This window comes from Poecilia latipinna, unplaced genomic scaffold (genome assembly GCF_001443285.1).
Source record: "Poecilia latipinna isolate Pla-1442-1.1 unplaced genomic scaffold, P_latipinna-1.0 Scaffold2920, whole genome shotgun sequence".
Classification (NCBI taxonomy): Eukaryota; Metazoa; Chordata; class Actinopteri; order Cyprinodontiformes; family Poeciliidae; genus Poecilia; species Poecilia latipinna.
Genome location: NW_015115536.1, coordinates 31,377 through 44,160, shown reverse-complemented (window position 1 = coordinate 44,160; position 12,784 = coordinate 31,377). Strand labels below are relative to the sequence as shown.

General features: G+C 38.5%; 2 protein-coding genes across 4 annotated transcripts in view; one reads left to right on the top strand and one right to left on the bottom strand.

Annotated features, from left to right (window-relative positions):
• The window catches only part of LOC106939591 (uncharacterized), a 20,782-nt gene extending 11,795 nt beyond the window's left edge, over positions 1 to 8,987 (bottom strand). For 2 of the 3 annotated variants that reach the window (XM_015022035.1, XM_015022037.1), the window contains exons 1-2: positions 8,654 to 8,915; positions 1,365 to 1,697 (exon numbers count right to left, since the gene is read on the bottom strand). In XM_015022035.1, the coding sequence (XP_014877521.1) occupies positions 1,365 to 1,697; positions 8,654 to 8,723 (403 nt within the window). In that variant the 5' untranslated portion in view covers positions 8,724 to 8,915. Of the gene's footprint in view, positions 1 to 1,364; positions 1,698 to 8,653 lie in introns of all 3 variants that reach the window. The other variant, XM_015022036.1, reaches the window with a different exon arrangement.
• LOC106939593 (Fc receptor-like protein 5) overlaps positions 1 to 12,007 on the top strand; it is an 18,295-nt gene extending 6,288 nt beyond the window's left edge. The window contains exons 2-7 of the mRNA XM_015022042.1: positions 10,313 to 10,445; positions 10,787 to 10,822; positions 10,975 to 11,256; positions 11,330 to 11,575; positions 11,726 to 11,828; positions 11,921 to 12,007. Coding sequence (XP_014877528.1) covers positions 10,418 to 10,445; positions 10,787 to 10,822; positions 10,975 to 11,256; positions 11,330 to 11,575; positions 11,726 to 11,826 — 693 coding nt within the window. The 5' untranslated portion in view covers positions 10,313 to 10,417 and the 3' untranslated portion in view covers positions 11,827 to 11,828; positions 11,921 to 12,007. The remainder of the gene's footprint in view (positions 1 to 10,312; positions 10,446 to 10,786; positions 10,823 to 10,974; positions 11,257 to 11,329; positions 11,576 to 11,725; positions 11,829 to 11,920) is intronic.
• Positions 12,008 to 12,784: the final 777 nt, after the last annotated feature.

Sequence of the window (12,784 nt, the reverse complement as noted above, 5' to 3'; positions counted from 1 at the left end):
GCGACAGCTGGCTGCTGCAGGCGACAGCTGGCTGCTGCAGGCGACAGCTGGCTGCTGCAGGCGACAGCTGGCTGCTGCAGGCGACAGCTGGCTGCTGCAGGCGACAGCTGGCGCAGATCTGCCTGCTAGCTACCAACTATGTATGCAAACTAGAGATCTACATGCCAGCTACCATCGCTCCATTCTAGCTACCATGTTGGTGAGCAGTGATACTTTTGGTCTCCGGTATCGACAGCGAGTTTCCTTACATAAGTTTAACTGCAGAATAACTGGTGAACACTCAGTGTGATTGTTGCAATACTAGAAAAATTTTTGAGGAATACAGAAGAAGTTTATCCTTGAATAGATATTATGGACTTTAGAAAATAAAATAAAATAATTTTTGCTTTGGTTTTTAAATCTCCATGAATCCCCCAGTCCCAGTTCAGTTATATTATTGTTTTCCTACTTTGTTCCTTCTCCCATCTATTTTACCATCATGCACTGCATTAAAATATCCAACTATAATTAAACCTTCAGCATCATCATAGCAATGAAACCTACAGAAACATCAGGTCATCATACTTGATGATTTCTAAATGTAATGAGTTGGGCCTCGTCTATAAAACACTGCAGTTTTCATATTAAAACTTGGCATAAGGATAAATTTTAAAAAAAGTGCGGCGCAGAAAAAAATAGGATGTATAAAGTCAGCTGAGCACCTTTTCTTTATAAACATAGCAGCTGCTGGTCGGCCTGTCGCCTCCATAAATACATATCAATGTAAATTAGCATAAAAACATGGAAGTCTGTCGCCACGTGAAGCAGTAACCATGTTTTAGCAGTACAAGTATTTATAATAATAATGTATTTTACTGAAAAGGTGCATTCAGGGCCCATAAGGTGACCTCACAAAAATAAAAATACATTTTAAACGAAAACAAAGAGATTGTACTGCTGGAGCAGCAGAGCTTCAGCACAGAGTCAGAGGCTCTGAGGGGAAAGTTTCTTCTATATACGGGAATCATGTTTATTTACATTTACAGAATAGAGATGCTTCATGTCCATAAGGCGCATTCACAAAGCGGACGGCTCCACTGGAGGAGGGCTGCAGCTGGACCGGTACCGGTACCGCTCAGCTCCTTCTTTAAGTTCTGCTTAGACTGGGTAATTATACACTAGTAAACCATCATCAACATTTCCCATCCAATCAAATTGATCAAATTTAATTGGCATGAATCAAAGTTTAAAGGTTAAAATTACTCAAATGTGTGACCTTTGACCTCTAGTCCAATTATCAGGTAGGAAACAACTGAAGATCATCATCATGTGATCTGGATCAGAACCAGGAAGCTGCTGGTTCTGATCCAGAGACAAACTCTCACCTGATACAACCAGGCTGACGGTGCTGATCAGTTTCTTCGCATGTTTTCCTGTAGTGGTTCGACATTCATACGTCCCGATGTCATTAGTGGTCGTGTCCTTCAGAAGCAGAGACACGTCTCCTTTATCCATCTGCTTCAGATCAACCCGGTTCCTGTAAGATGGATGCTGGGCTTCTGGATTGATCTTCTTGTCTTTGTACAGGAGGACAAATTTTGATGGCCCCAGATCGGTTCTGCTCCACTCTATGACTGTGATTTCCCCCTGATCAGGATCTTCACATGGCAGAATGACGTCATTTCCATGTTTAACGTTGATTGGTGTGTTGTTCTGATCTGAAGGAGAGAAAACGGAGCAGAGAGGTCAAAGGTCAAAGTGTGATCAGTGCAGGTCTCTGTGATGAAGACTCATCGGTTTCTGCTGCTGGAAAAACAACCTAACAGACCGGTTCAGGGTCAAAGGTCAGCTTCCAGAGACAATTTTAATGTTTAAAAATGTCTTCACAATAAAAACTGCAGGATTTTCTGCTATGCTTTTATTTTTGTTTTAAAGAAAACATTTGATCAAAACAGCCATACAAGCTTCATGAAATAATATTTAATCTGTTTATTGAAGGAACTAAATTAATAAATAGAAGATCTAAAACTACCAGAGTCTCTGAGGCTCATTGATGATCAGATGGATGATATGAATCAACATTCAGTTTCCTTTGGAGATTAAAAAAGATTTCTGAACTGAATTTAATCTCTTGCTGGTTTTCCTGCTGGTCTTTTTGACACAGACTGAATAAAACCATGAGAGAAGAAGCATTTATTATTTATTAGAAGATCAGCTGAAGATTCATGCCAGAGCAGGAAGAACATCAAGTTTCTCTCCACATTTAAACAAACATGTCACAAAAAAATTAATACTATTGTAGGAGCCATATACACATTTTTTGAAACTTTATACAAAATGTTATTTTGTGTTAACGCGAGTTTCATCTGCTGCTATTTTACAAACATAAACATCTGTAATTGTATTGTGCTTAAGCTTATTACGGTGCCTTTTGATTGGCTACTGACTAGTTAGTTGATGAGAGCACCTGCTCATTGCAGAAGTCTGGCACCTTGAGAGTAAATGTCTTTTGACTTTCTATTTGTTTTGAATCTGTTATTTTTATTTCCTTTTAAGTTCAGTAAAGACTTAAAGACAACCGTCGGATTCAAGACCTTTTTCTTTTTTAGAAACGTGTCGCGTACGAAAGAGCCTTAAGGATCTAGACTAGTGAGAGCTAGCTGCACTTAAAAACATCTGTTAGTAAATTTTGTTAAGTTTTACTGAATTACCATGAAATTATAGCATGAAAAGTGACGAAACTCTCTTTAACACATCAGAGTCTCAGTCCAGCTGGTCTGTAGAATCAGCCTCCATGTTGGTTCTGCAACAGGTAAGAGTTTAAAACCCGCCGTTAGCTCTGGTTGCGCAGCTCTATGTGAACCGCAGGAATGACTTGTAGCGAATTCAGAGGAGCGCTGAGCGGTGAGAATGATTTATCTTTGGGAGCAAAGAATTATTTCTGCAATGATGAAAGTTTGTGTCTGCGGTACCGGTTAGTCAGTGCGTTAGTGGTAGGGAAGTTGGATGCTGGTTTCCTGGGACCCGATACGGTCCTCAATATGCAAGGCAAACATGCAGAGGTTCAAGATGATAAAGGTGTGATGTTCCGGATGATAAACACTGACCATCTGAAAATCTGCATTAGAGAGAGTCTCCGACTGCCACATTGTTTAAAAAATGAAGGAAGCAAAATGAGTTCTCCTCATCCCCTGGCTCATCCAGCACCGCCTCCCTCCTATAGTCAGGCTGCTACTCAATCGCTAGCAGAGAAATGTACATTTTCTTTTAAATTCATATAAATACATATCAAAGCGTATAAATTTGGATTATCAAACATATGCGTGTCTGAAAGGCTTTCGTCTTGTTTTAATGAAAGGTGTCACATGAACTCAAATAATTAGGAAATTATTCTGGGAATCAACAATCAACACCATAACTGGACTTTAGTGGTAATAAAAGTTTTTAAAATTTAAAAACAACCTACATTATTTTTATCTCAGACGTAAACCACATGAAAATTGTCGAATGCACCCTTTATAGGTGATCTACCCACAGGAGAACAAGTCTTTGTTCTTGAATCCACTGGGGCAATCAAATCAAGAAATCCAGAAATGTTTGCAAATCACAAGGTATGGTAGAAAATTGAAGTCCAACTCAAGTATGAAATCATATAAAGTTCTTCTTATTACTATATCTGTATTTACAGGGCGTTTATGAGGAAGAAGGGGTGCAATGTCTCTAGTTGGACATGTGACACAGTGAAGCATCCAAAACAACAGGACATCATGTGGTGTATTTGCACTGAAGGTGCACACATATTGTCACAGTGTGACAATTTTGATATATATTTTGAGACACGTACAGTGAATTACTTTGTTTGTTACCTAAACTTTGAACCATTAAATCAGGGGTCCCCAAACTACGGCCCGCGGGCCGGATCCAGCCCGCCTCCACATTTGGTCCGGCCCCTGAACAATACCAGAGAGCATTCAGATTTTTTATATATACCGTATTTTCCAGACTGTAAGCAGCTACTTTTTTCCTAAGCTTTGAACCTTACGGCTTATATGTGGATTTTTCTTCAGCCACCAGGGGGTTCTTTAGCAGGAAGTGAATCATTGGAAGTCAAAACTGGACATAAAAGAAGAAAGCGCCAATTAAAATGGAGTTAGGTTTTAATAGGGAATTGAAGTTTGAGAATGTTGTTGATCAGTTAAATAGCATTGAGGAGAAAAAGAAGATTTTTTGTTTTTTAAATAATACTGGGATCATTATGAGAATTTGAGGTATAGATATTAGGATCCAGTAGATGGCAGTAGTGCAACAATAATGGATGCAAGCTGCCGTTGAAATCTAAAGAAGAAGAAGAAAGCGCCCATTTTCATTTAGCTCATGCTAGTAGCAACACGAAGGATCAGCACTTTACTGCAATAGTTACCGTTCAGAAAGTACCGTAATCAGTTCAGTTACATTCAATCGACCTGTGATGACTCAGATGCTGGCTGTCCGCCCCCCTGCTGCATCGCTGTGGAAAACCTGGAGCGGCAGAGAAATCTGAGGCTTATATGTGCATGTTTACTGGGTTTTTTTGTTTTTTTAAATCTCTGGGGTTGCAGCTTATAGTTCAGAAAATACGGTATTTATTTCATCAATAGTCCTGACTTTTGTTCTGTGAAGAACCCAGAGAGGGTTATTTATTTTACTTTTTTTACATTTAGGCTCCTGCAATCGTCACTTTTTCTGCTGCAAACTGACTCCGGCCCCCAGCAGAGAAGGGAAAAGTCATGTGGCCCTCAGGAAAAAGTTTGGGGGCCCCTGGATTAAATGAAGCTGTAGATTTCAGTTTGCAGAAAAACTCCTAGCAAAAGAGGTTGTGGATTTTCCTGTTTCCACTGCGGCGTCTACAGCATGAGGTTGGACATTGCTGTGACTTATTCTGAACAGTGGTGATTATAACATTAATATTCTTATTGTTAATGAACATTTTTATCATGATTACTATAATTTGTAAGATTTAATAAAAAAATATGTACTTAGCTAAAACTTAATACATCAACATGGAATATGAAAACAGTTATTTAAGGAAATTGTCTAAGTAGGATAATTTCATTTTCTATAGTTATTAAAAGTTATCATTCTGTTTTTCTTTTCAAAAATGACTGTTGGCACTTGGCACATCCTGTGCTAGGCACAGAATGTGGCAGTTTCATACACACACACACACACACACACACACACACACACACACACACACACACACAAACAAACAAACAAACAATTGTACATGCAGGATCGTGTGTGTGTGTGTGTTTTGTTTTTAACAGATGACCTAAAAGACTTGTGCCACTTTTGTGGAGATGGAGAGTGACACAGACGTGAACTGGGTAAGAAATGTTATAGAATTATTCAAAGACTTGGAGTTAGTGAGTTAAAGGAAGAGAACAAGTTTTAACTCATTTTTTCTTGCGTAAACAAGCTTTAATAAGATTCTCCAGCAGTTGTAATAAAAGGGAATCTAAAATGATTCATACATATATTGTCATTGTAAAGACATGTTTTCCTAAAATAGTTTATATTTCTTGTTTCTTTCCTAGATCCAGTGTGCCGTGTGCCTGAGGTGGTTCCATCAGGCCACCCAGTTGAAAACGCTTATGAGTGTGTTGCCTGTTTGCCCTAAGATCCTGAGTTTGCTGTGCAAGTAGTTTATTAATGTTGAACAATGTTTAATAAATTACATTTGAATACTATGACATTTGTCCTTAAACTTTAATTTAAGGTAGCTATGGAAAGGTAGTTTAAATCACACAATGAAGAGCAAATATATATTTCAAAAACACAGTAAAAGACTGGCAGGTAAATTAATTTGTTTCCATATTTTAGAGGGGGAACAGATTATTTCATCCATCCTCTCTTCTTCTCCCATAACTTTGGGAAATAAAAAGCAACTGTTTCCAAATTCTCAAAAATTATTATGTGTGACAGCATGCTAGACATTTCCTTAATCCAGTAATCTGTCATACTTTACATTAGAACGGGATTTCCCAGAAAAAATGAATTATGACACCAGTGATTCCATAATCTTGAATCTCACAGCACTAAAAACAGGATTTACTAAAATTGCAACTATATAATTGCATGACACAGATAATCTACACGCATTTATACACGAGATTCCTGAGCTCAGCTTCACATGTGGGAACAGCATCATGTACAAACACATGGCACTGCTTGTAACCCGCAATTAGACTTTTATTGTTGCGGGCCCACTTCCTGTTTTGTCCCAAACTTGCCAGCTGATTTAAAGCCCCGCCTTCAGTGCACAGTTTGAACTTCATCATCTGTTCCACTGTGATTGTGGCTGATTTGGCTGGAAATGCACCCATATCTCTGATTCTACAGATTTGATCTGTTGGTGAGTTTGTTTGGGTGACAGCACTATGGGGTTGATAGCATGAAACCTCAGCTTGGTTGCTCATTGGAGCGTTGATTTATTAGAACTGTTGGCGTTTGTTACCTGGGCCGTCACCAGGATTATCACAGCTGATTGAGGTCTAGTTAGTACACCCCTCTCTTCACAAAGCTAACCGAATCGCCGGTATTGTGCGTGTTTTGGCACTAAATGTGTTAAAATAGGATTTAAATACATTTAAATTGATAATGCGCAGTATATTTATTTTATTTTCCTCAGAGTATTTTGAGTTGATTTATTTTCCATTTGATTATTTTGAAAGTGAACTTTGATTTCAACTTTTCAACTTTAACTTGATTAGTTTGAGATATGATTGATATTATTTTTTATTTAAATTATGGTTAATTTAACCTGACTGAAATGTTTAGTTTAATTATTAGATATTTAATAATTGCATTGACTTTATTTATTGCATTTGTATGTCTGCACATTATTGTTGTTTGATAAAACACTTAACGGGTTTTTTTTAGGTCAGGTTTTTTTTTTCCTCATGATGGATCAGAACCTCAGATCCCCTTTGAAACCAAAAACTCTGATCTTTGATCTGATTTATCTGATCTTTCTGATCTTTGTCTCTCATTGTGTATTTGTAATTGTCTGTTTTGTTTTCCCCCCCTTCAAATCACTTTTTAAGATAAGTTGCTGATTTGACATGATCACAGAACTGCCTAAACATATGTACAAAAATAGCAGACAAAGTGAATCACAGCACCGTCATCAGCCGGTGAAACGCTGAACTGATGCAGTGAAGCTACTAGTAGCAGGAGAACGAAGCTGCGCCAGAAGCTACAAATACTGAAGAGAAGGAGAAGAAGAAGAGCTGCCATCGATACAGATGCAGCCAAACATGATTTACTGTTACACAACACAGTTTTAGCAAGTTTCTCAAAGTCTAAACTGGTATTGTTGTGCATTTAAGGTATGAAGTTTACCTTCGACCAAACGCCCCCCAAAGGCATCCCAGCGCCCCCCTTTTGTAAAAATTCCCGCTAGCGGGGCGGTCCTCCGAACGCCCCCCAGGGGGCGGTACCACCCACGTTGAGAACCCCTACTTTAAGATCTGGTTCACAGAGTATGAAGTTATTTATTTTTTCCCAATTATTCAATGAAAAAAATTAAAAATTAACCTCAGTTAAGTAAAATAAAATTGTAATCAAAACTTTTGGAATTGTAATGATTTCTTTTTTTTAAAACAAAATGTTTTTTGTTTAAATAACTTTTTTCTAAATTAAATAACTCATTTTTGTCTTGTGAACTTAAAAAGTTATTTTCCAAACATAAACTTTTATTTGCACACCTCAGAAATATTTTTTTGTGTGATTTTGGGCCCTGCCCACGACGTCATGTGAGAAAAAAAGTTTGTAAAGCAAAACTCAGCAGGCCTTTCTCATGGTGGCATGCATTAACAATTCAATATTTGCTTTTGTTTTCTTCTGCAGTTACAGTTTGGTGCAGCTCTGCTTTCTGAATGGACCATCTTCATCTCCACTGCAGCAAACAGGCAGCTCTTTGTTTTATAGATTACATTACACTAAAGGCTGCATTGTGCCCTTGTTTACATTTTTAACAGTGTAGTTCTGTGTAAAGACAAAATGTGTCTGGTGGTCCATCTCTGATTTGCATATCTTGCTAATTTGCTGGTTTGAATATTGCAATACTTTCCTATAACAAAATAGACCTGCAGAAAGAAACTACTAATACAATCTTACATATGCATAGTTGTATGTTTTATATAGAGATTTTCCTCAGCTTTGAGTCTACATCTGACAATTTTGTAATTTGTCATTGTTTGTTAAACTCTGATATTCTGTCCTAAAATGCGGTTAGATGGGCCCGGGTTTTTTTTTTGTTTTTTTTGAGCCCCTGCCCCTTTAGTGGTCTCTGCACGGCCCTGTGTGCCATGTTTGGGTTTAAAACCGAATTGATTATCAGAGGTCAATACAAACTCGTCCAACCTAATTAATGGGATTCTTTCTAAAACTTTTGACAGACTACTAGCTAAATCTATGGGTCGGTAATTCTCCAAAGAGCTAATCTTACCCGCTTTGTCCTTCATAACGGGTACGAGTATCATAGATGAATGTTAAATCAGGGAAAGAGCTAAAACATGTAAGATACCGGCTCTTGAGGGCTGAATCAGACATTACTGTACGTAAAGTTTAACAGGTTTTCCAGCTGAATGTAAGTAAATAACTTTAACCAGGTGTAACAGCTGAATCTCACCTGCAGCAGAGACAAACTGCATGAAGACCACAGACAGCAGCAGCAGAGACGCAGTCAGAGAAGAATCCATCTCCTGGTTGGTTCGGTCTCTCCGTCCGAAACTTAAGATTCATGCGACGTTTCTAAGTGGAAAACATTTTGTCGGGACATAAAAACTCTGAAGTTTAACTTAAAACACAACAAGCTGTTAGAAGAGCGGTGGAACTAGAATAAACTAAAGAAACTCTGAGAAAGCGAAAACTCACTGCGTGCTGAGGCTGAGCCCTGCTGAAGCAGAAAGGGTGGAGGTGAAGATGGAGCTTATGATGCCTTCCAGGGGCAATGAAGAAATGGGAAATCCCAACTTCCCAGTCGAGAAGGACCTCGCTGCAGCAAACAGAAAGGGGCGGGGACGGACCACTAAATGGGATCATTGCACTCCGGGAGTGAAGGGGGCGCTATTTCCTCTATTATCCGCGGTCTCCCATTTTAATTTTCTTTTGAAATCTGTGATATAGCTTCATCTGTAGAAAGGAGTTTCACTCTCTGCATGCATTTGTATTTCAACTTCTCCTTTTTATTTACTTCAGCGCAGCTCACAGCTGTGAGCTTGTGTACTTCTAAATCTGCTTCTTAGTCGCATCTTTTCGCGCCCCATACTGCCTCTAGTGGCGTGGGGGTGGTAACACAACTAATACAATTATGTCACTAAACGAGAATACCACAAAATTTTTATTATTTACTATTAATTTCGCCATTACTGGTAAAGTGAAAGATAAATTATCTTCTAAAATACCATATTTTTCTTCAGGATGTATTGCTAATTAAGTGATATAAACAACACCTTTATACATTATAAATATCTATACAGTATAAGAATGATTTTCTGTTGTTCTTCCATGGAAGTGGGCAGCATCCAGACAAACATTAAAACACTTTTTCATACAAACGTACAATGTTTGGGATTGTACATATGTACAATGTGTTCCACACATTGGTGATTCACTTGTCTAATTCACCAGACAGTGAATCACAGCAACGTCATCAGCCGGTGAAAAGCTGAACTGATGCGGTGAAACTACAAGTAGTAGTAGTGGAGCTACAAGCTACAAATACTGAATAGAAGAAGAAGAAGAGCTGCCATAGATACAGTTGCAGCCAAGCATGATTTAATGTTACACAATACAGTTTTAGCAAGTTTCTCAAAGTCTAAACTGGTATTGTTCTGCATTTAAGGTGTGAAGTTTACCTTCAACCAAAGGAATCCCAGCGCCCTACTTTTGTAAAAATTTCTACTAGTGCCCCCTGCCGTCCTCTGAATGGCCCCTGGGGGGCGGTACCGCCCATGTTGAGAAACACAGAAACAGATCTAGAGGTTAAACAATCAGATATTATCAGGGTTTATTTAGTAAAATATCTTCAAATAACATTCATTACATATTAGATTAATATGGGTTGTTGATCGATGTTTTAAGATCTTGTTCAATGGGCCCTTTTTAACTTTGAGCCCCTCCAAAGGTCTCTGCACGGCCCTGGATCTCCATAACCTTCCTCTTTGTTCAGCTGTGAAAATGATTTTTGTTCAATAAAACGGTAAAGAATTATTCTGTGTTTGTTGAAAAACTTTGAACATATATTATCAATAACACATCCCTGATTAACATCCTTCCTGCCCTGCAGCCCCTCCTCTCTGCAGCAGACGGACCAGCAGCAGGAAGTAGGCGGCTCAGCCAGCCGTTCTCAGCTTCAGTGAAACATCGTCAGGTCAGATCACTGAGAAGAACAATGGAAGGAACATCTCACTGTCTGATCTGTAAGTAGACAAGTTTTAGTCTCTTTCTGCTGGATCAGCATTTCTCTCTGTCTGAGAGACACTGGAGACATTTTACTGGACGGATTTAATGATATAATTACTGTGGGGCTGGATGAGTCTGAGTATGAAAGTGATCAGTCTAATAAGTGACAGGAAATTATGTTTGGAATCAGCGCTGTATGAAAACTGAAGAAATCAATGAAGTTGATGTTTATAAATAACATCGTAATATAAAAGCAGAATTAACAAAATGAATATGAAATTGAATTTCACAACTTGAGAGTACATTATATTTGACATGTTCAGCTTTAGTTTATAATAATGTATTTTATTTTCTCTAGTTCTGATCTTCTTTCTGAGCTGTTCAACAGATCCAGGTTGGTGAACTTCTGGTACATTAAAGAAAATACTTTACATTTTCAAAGATGTGGTTTGGATAAAAGCTACATCTGAGAATGTTATGAAAATTCTTGATTTGAATAATCATTCACTCTGATGCTTTTCAGTTTTATTAATGAAATCTCTTCAGTCTCTCCAGCTGCTCTGACTGTGAGTCCCAGCAGATCTCAGTTCTTTGATGGAGAAAAAGTTTCTCTGAGCTGTGAGGATGGAAACATCTCTGATGGATGGACTGTGTGGAGAAACAAGACTGGAGGAAACAGAACTCAGTGTGATAAAGATGGATGGGGGGAATCAGCTGGTTCTACCTGCAGCATCACCTTGTACCCACATGACTCTGGCCTGTACTGGTGTGAGTCCATGTCTGGATCCTCCAGCAGCAGCAGCAGCAGCATCCAGCTCTCTGTCTCTGGTAAGATCAGACTGTGGAGTTAGTGTTGCTGTGTGGAAATGGATGAAATGCTGTAGTTTGTCTCTGTGTTGAGGTGGATCAGTGATCCTGCAGAGTCCTGTCCTCCCTGTGATGGAGGGAGATGACGTCACTCTGAGCTGCAGAGCAAAGAGTCCAGCCCACAACCTCCCAGCTGCTTTCTATAAAGATGGCTCCTTCATTGGTCATGGAACTACTGGGAACCTGACCCTGAACCCAGTGAAGAGATCTGATGAAGGCCTCTATCACTGTTACATCAGCGGTCAGGGAGAGTCTCCATCCAGCTGGATCTCTGTGGAAGGTCAGAGGATTAAAATGTTAACTTTGGTTTTCATTAGAAATTATTTAGCAATTATTTAATAAATAAAACTTTATTTTAGAGAAACCATCAGCTGCTTCTGGTCCTCCACCCTCTCCTTCACCTCCATCATCATCACCATCTCCCTCCCAGTCTCATCCCTACATCCTCGTGTCTCTAGGATCTGTGGTTTTTGTGGTTTTTCTGCTGATTATGGCTTTGCTGGTGAGACGACGTTTTCAGAGAAAACCTGAAGGTGAGACAAACCTTTATCCATTTTCTGTTGGTTCAATAAAGTTCAACATCTGAAATAGTTTGATCTGAAAGAGAATTACATTAACATTTTAGGAAGTACAGAGGTTGGAGAGAACAATCTTGCCTCCAGTGACATCCAAGTTTCTCATCGTCGACGACAGAAGAACAAATCAAGTCAAGGTGAAATTATGTTTCTGTTCTGGGTTTTGTTGGAAAACTAAAGTTAAAAAAGTTTTACCACTTTGGCATCTTTATTAAACACTGTGTTTTAGAAACAGAGGTTTTATTAAAGGCAGACAGTTTTGTAATTCAAGACTTGTTTAGCAACAGACAGTAGGAATTCTCTGATATCAGCAACATAAAGGAATAAACAGGAAATAAGTAATAAATATGTTGTGTTGATAATGTTTGAGGAATAAATCATATTCAGTAAAGTGAACGCTAGTGAAAAAAAATACTTTAGTATATTTCAATTCTCCCTAGGTATGCGTGTGTGTGAGTGTGTGTGCATGGTTGTGTGTCCTGTCTGTCTCTGTGTTGCCCGGCGACAGACTGGTGACCTGTCCAGGTGACCCAGCAGGACCTCTTGATTTTCAATCAGCTTTTTTGCACCAAAGAGTTAATATATAAACATGCTTACAAAAATATCCCATGAAAATCATGTTTTCACACGTGATCACATGTGAAAAAACATGTGATCACTTGTTTTCACATGGGATTCCCATTTCCCACATGTGCTTGTGATTTTTCACATGTAATCAATCAATCAATCAATCAATATTATTTGTACAGCACATTTCAGCAGCAAGGCATTTCAAAGTGCGTTACATAGTTAAAAACAGAAACACAGAGTCATGCAACACTAAATAAACAGTGAAAAAGGAGAAGAAAAAGAAATTAAATAGATAAAAAGTAAAGATAAAAACATCAAAGACATCAAACCCACTCTAACCCTAA